This window comes from Clupea harengus, chromosome 2, assembly GCF_900700415.2.
Source record: "Clupea harengus chromosome 2, Ch_v2.0.2, whole genome shotgun sequence".
NCBI lineage: Eukaryota > Metazoa > Chordata > Actinopteri > Clupeiformes > Clupeidae > Clupea > Clupea harengus.
In genome coordinates this window covers 30,345,234-30,351,041 of record NC_045153.1, presented here as the reverse complement: position 1 = coordinate 30,351,041, position 5,808 = coordinate 30,345,234, and the positions used below count along the sequence as shown (strand labels likewise).

The 5,808-nt window shown below is 41.1% G+C and overlaps 1 protein-coding gene across 1 annotated transcript; it reads left to right on the top strand.

Moving 5' to 3' along the window:
- The first annotated feature begins 613 nt into the window (after positions 1–613).
- Positions 614–5,131, top strand: pcdh8 (protocadherin 8). The gene is made up of 4 exons (XM_031560428.2): positions 614–3,395; positions 3,496–3,566; positions 3,955–4,088; positions 4,195–5,131. The coding sequence occupies exons 1-4, from the start codon at positions 1,050–1,052 to the stop codon at positions 4,542–4,544; spliced, it is 2,901 nt and encodes a 966-aa protein (XP_031416288.1). The 5' UTR covers positions 614–1,049; the 3' UTR covers positions 4,545–5,131.
- The last annotated feature ends 677 nt before the right edge of the window (positions 5,132–5,808 follow it).

Sequence of the window (5,808 nt, the reverse complement as noted above, 5' to 3'; positions counted from 1 at the left end):
TTTTTTGACACAGTGAAAATGTTTGTTCTCCATGGAAGATGGAAGCCTTCATAAGTCTACCCTGCCGTTAGTTGAATGATACCTTTGAGGAGACTACGGTGCAAACTTACCACATCCTTAAAGTACTGGTTCAAATGTCACATTTAATCACTGACACGCACTCTAAAAGTCCTCCAAACCCTTAGGAGGGTTAGGGTGAGGTCCTAACCTGCAGGAGGATATTTTTACCAAATACTGGTGTAAATTAGATCTTAAAAACATGGTTCTCACCTCCTCTAGACAGGCTGATTAGGTTCTCAGACAGTGGACCGTGTCTGGAAACAGGCTGTTGACACCTTCAAATAGCAAACTGGTGTGGAGAAGATCAGACAGATTAACAGTAACTTAACACAATGCTTGTGTTGCTCGACCCTCTGACATCAAAGCATTCTATCAGAAATAGTCAATGCAGTGGCCTACCTGTGTAAAATATGTTTATTTAAAAACACAATTTGAAAGAAAACTTTAAAAGAAACAGAGAACACCTTTTTTGACAGTTCATTCATGGCCATTTAAAAAAAACCCTACCTGGAAAGAATACACCTAATACAGAGAACTTTAGGCAAGTAGGCTAAGCTATTTTCTCTATGTGAGTTCATAGTTTCATATTTCTCTATATGACGTTTCATTAACAAGTACAGTTTTGTGACTTGTGTATGGCTTACATACAGTAAATTGAATACAAACAGCAATTTGATGTTGTCAAATGCAAATAATTAGCTTTCTTTTCAACAAAAGGTGCAGATCTCAGAACACCAGCCGCCTTGCGTTTCAGTTCAAGTAACTGTGACCCCAGCGATGGAACTCGCACCATGTGGTAGGCCGAGTGAAGATCATTGGTCTGCCGGGTAGCCTATTTGCATAAGTCATGACTTATATCCATTTGATACCAGCGGTCAAGCCAGAGTGAGCAGCAGATTACTTGTCAAGAACTATGTCAACCCCTGTGTAGTTTACTTGCGCCGCTTGCCTTTTTCTTTTCAAATGTTTTTCCTTATAACGTCTCAAAAATGGAGTTTTTAAAGAAAATGATACTGCTTGTGTTGTTTATCAGTATAGTTCACTGTACAACGACGAAGTATTTCACATATGAGGAAGACGCACCAGGCACTGAGATTGGGAATCTCTCTCGGGATTTGCAGATTGACCCGGCGGAGGACCCTGAGACTGCCTTCCGATTTATGCAAGAATCGGACTCGACCTTGATTCAAATGCGGCAGATAGACGGACTTTTAACTGTAGGAGAGACCATTGACCGTGAACAACTGTGCCGACAGTCACCACGGTGCCTCGTCACTTTTGATGTCATCACTTTTTCCAATGAAAAGTTTCAGCTAATTCACGTGGAAATCGAGGTAAAAGACATTAACGACAACTCACCAGAGTTCCCAGCAAATGAAACGATATTAGACATTTTGGAGAATGCCCCATTGGATTCGCGATTCCCGTTGGATATAGCAGTTGACCAGGATGTTGGCAACAATTACATCCAAAGTTACCGTATCTCTCACAACAGCCATTTTGGCATTGAAGTGCGCTCGAGTGAGGACGGCGTTAAAATTGCTGAACTGGTGTTAGTGAAAAGACTGGACAGGGAGATAGAGGACTCCTATACTGTTGAAGTGACAGCTTCCGATGGTGGTACCCCACCAAGGACAGGAACAACAAAAGTTGTGATCAAAGTTCTGGACTTCAATGACAACAGTCCCGCGTTTGAGCACAATTCTTTAAAAGTCGAGCTGTACGAGGATTCACCAGTTGGTTTTGGTGTTCTGAAAGTCCATGCGTTTGACCCAGATGCAGGTATCAACGGTGAAGTGGTGTATGGATTCGTCGATGAACCTTCTTCTGAAATTACGCGAGTATTTAAAATGGACCCTCTTTCTGGGTCTGTGACTTTGAAAGAAATGGTTGACTTCGAAAAGAAAAGGTCATACGAACTCAACATTAAGGCTTCTGATTTGGGTGCCAACTCTGTGCCATCCACGTGTAGAGTTACAGTGGAGATACTAGATGTGAATGATAACGCCCCAGAAATAAACATTAAGCCAATGACTTCAGCCAGTGACGGTATCGCTTTCATCACAGAGGCAGCGGCCAAGGAGAGTTTTGTGGCGTTGATCAGCACCTCGGACAGAGACTCTGGTTCCAACGGCTATGTGCGCAGCAGCTTGCATGGCCACCAGCACTTCAAACTTCAGCAAGCCTACGGTGACACCCTAATGATTGTAACCACCACGATTTTAGACAGAGAAACAATTGCTGAATATAATCTAACTGTGGAAGCTGAAGATTTTGGATCACCTCCCTTCAAATCCGTGAAGCATTACACAATTAGGGTTACTGACGAGAATGACAACACCCCACTTTTCAACAAATCACTTTATGAAGTTTCCGTCGTGGAAAATAACATTCCCGGTTCCTTCATCACTTCAGTTCTGGCTACTGATCTTGATGCTGGCAAAAATGGTAAAGTAACATATGAACTTGTAGAAAGCCATGTTTTGGATGGTGACCCAATAACAACATTTGTATCAGTCGACCCATTTTCAGGATCATTGTACAGTTTAAGGTCATTCGATTTTGAAAGTGTTCAGCAGATTGAGTTGACTGTTCAGGCTAGTGACAGTGGCTCGCCTTCACTATCCAGCACGTCTTTAGTCCGGATAAAGATCATCGATCAAAATGACAACTACCCATATTTTACCTCTCCAGACTTCCAAAATGACAGTACCGAGGTTCCCATTCCTTTAAACGCACCTCCTGGGCATGTTTTACTTTGGGTCAAAGCTGAGGATGAGGATGATGGTGAGAACAGCAGACTGAGCTTTTACATTCTGGAGGGTGATCAAAAGGTTTTCTCTGTTGACAAAAACACTGGCAAGGTCGTTTTGAAGCAAAAATTGAATCGCCCCTGTGATGATGCCCTGGACATTAAGATCCAAGTGAGAGACAATGGCAGACCCCCTCTCTCCAGCATGTCCTCCATCCGGTTTGTTATAACGGATATTCCAGCCTTTAATGACCAGTATGTCATTTCAGTGAATGATGATCGTGAAGAATTCAACTTTGATGTGACTTCAACAGTGATAACATTTGTTGGTGGGGGGTGCATTCTGCTGCTGATTTCAGTTGTGACTCTCACAATTTTCTGTAAGCTTCGACAAAAATCAAGTAACTATAGTTCCAAATCGAAGAGGAAGCGTGGCTTATTTGGTACTACATCCTTAACAGTGTACAATGCCTCAGAGCCAAACGTATATGGCGGCCCAAAACATTACCTCCACCATGGGAAGATGTCCACACACGATGAGTCCTGTCTGTATGAAGACAAAAGCACTGACTTGAACTCAAAGGTGAGGTCACTGTGAACAATCAGTATTTGAACCTACATCTACGACCACTGACTATATGATCTAATATTAATTACCCATTCATTTATGTTATCACACACAGGTTTTTCTAACGTCAAGGTCCTTTGAAGGAACGGCATTATGGCAAGATGACAAATACAGTTTGCAAAGAAGGTAAAAGTCTTGATAACTTTATAGACTTATTCATATTTTTCATGGCCAGTAATGAAAAAGTGAGCTACTTTAGCGGCTTTATTATCCTGTTATAATATTAAAAGTGTGAGAGAACTGTGTGTCTCTCAAGGTGAGGTCCAAAATGTATTTTTTACAAAGATTTCAAAACTATGTTAGATTCAATAATCTACAAACTTTTGTGAAAGTCTAAATCCATTTAGAAACACTAAACACTGTACGTGTGGCTTTAACTCCTCTAACTGCCAATGTCACAATTTCCTGGATCTAACAATCAGATTTTCTGTGCTGGCCCATGTAGTATTTTTTACTCAGAACATCAATACGCTGACACACAGATGCAGGGGCTAACATGTTTGATTATCCACAGTGGCGCAGGCAACACGGACCAACTGAGCGTGAAGGACAGTGGCAAAGGTGACAGTGACTTCAATGACAGCGATTCTGACGTCAGTGGGGATGGACTCAGAAGAACCCTCTCAACATTTCAGCCATGGGCAAAAGGTAAGATTGAAACCGTACAAACACACAGATATCCACGTGTTATAATCACTGATCTTCCGAGCGGTGACTGATGTAATTTTCAACCGTTTTTTTTTCTCTGTTCCAGATTCTTTTCATTTGGCTAACACTCTCAGTGTGGATTGGCAGAGCAGATACGGTGTAATACCAACCCACAGCATCCACGCCACCCCAGGAAATGCATACACAATAGGCTTTTCCCAAGCACCGGCATATAGTAATACCCATGTTAATCCCCAGTCCTGGAAAGAATCCGGCTACAACACAAACATTCCCAAAGCCAAGGGATCAGCAGAGACATTCTGTAGGGCAGGCACACTACCTCCTTACAGCTCCCATCAGAGGAGAGAGCGGAGCGCCAGGGCAGAGGACCAGCAGGAGCACCACCAGAACATCCTCCCAGTCACAACACTGGCAGAAATCGCTACTACCTTTTAATCGCTGTCAAATCCCACCAGGGCTCTTTTTTTCCTCAATGAATCACAGAGGGGTTTTGTGTTTAACAGATTTGTCAAAGCACAAGAATTAACATATAAATAAGAATCACTCTGTGTAAGTGAACCGGAGATGTAAATATTTTTTTGCATAAATAGAAAAGAACTTGTCAGTACGTGCATGATTCATAAAAATGTATTTTTATCGTTTGACACTTGCTTTTTTTGTAAATAAAGGAATCGCTGAAAGCCTGAAGTGTTACCAATTCCAGCAGCTAAAACCACACAATCACATCAGGCTATGGTTGATGCTTTGTGTAGAATACAAACCAGTACAGCTGTTTGAAAAGGTTGTCTTTTTACGTAAAAACTAGAAATTGGTGTGAAATCTATATTGTAGGGCACCTATCATACCCATAATGATTGCCAAAGAGATTGTGTCCCTCCACACCTATACACAACTTATAAGTATACTTATATAACGTATGTCATGTACTGTATGTATGTCCAATATATCATGTTGTCTTTAAGTCGTGATATGTATGCCAATTAACAAGAGGCTAATAAATGACAGATCAAACTGAAAAGGAATAAGCCCAGTTCAAAGTTTGCTTTTTACTGTGAAAACAAAATGGTTTCGGATTATGAGTGAGCAAGAATGAGGAGTCTGTACATAGTGTTTGTAGGAATCCATATAAAGACAATGGTCAACAAAGATGCATTAAGTTTGGTTAAAGATAAAACATTATTATTGGAAGAACACACAAAATGTAAGAGTGTTTTATTGCTTTATTTCATGTTATTCACTGCTACAAAACACGAGGCTCAATTATTCAATGATATCACTTCTTCACTTCTTTACGACAGAGTTGGCAATACGATACTGTTGAGAATAAAGTACTTCAATTAACAATGCTTGCTCATTGCATCAATGCATTACATTACAAAACATTTCAGAAACAATGAGTCAACATCATGAAGGACAGTGATGAGGTTCGTTTCATAAACATTCCAGATCCAAAGACACTACAGAGCAGTAGAGGACCGTGCTTGTACCAGAGCTACAGGTGAACAGGATCCAGAAAAGCTCTGGTTATACTCGGGATAAAGTGGTAATCCGGATCTTGGAATCGCCTGTAATAAGCCTTTCGTTTTTGGAATCTTAGTCCGAAATAGGTAATTCTTTGTCCTATGAGGAACACCCCTACCATTTTTTGCAGAGTGTTTTTTGGTGTAAGTCTTGCCTTGTTGATGAGGTGACTGCTGAC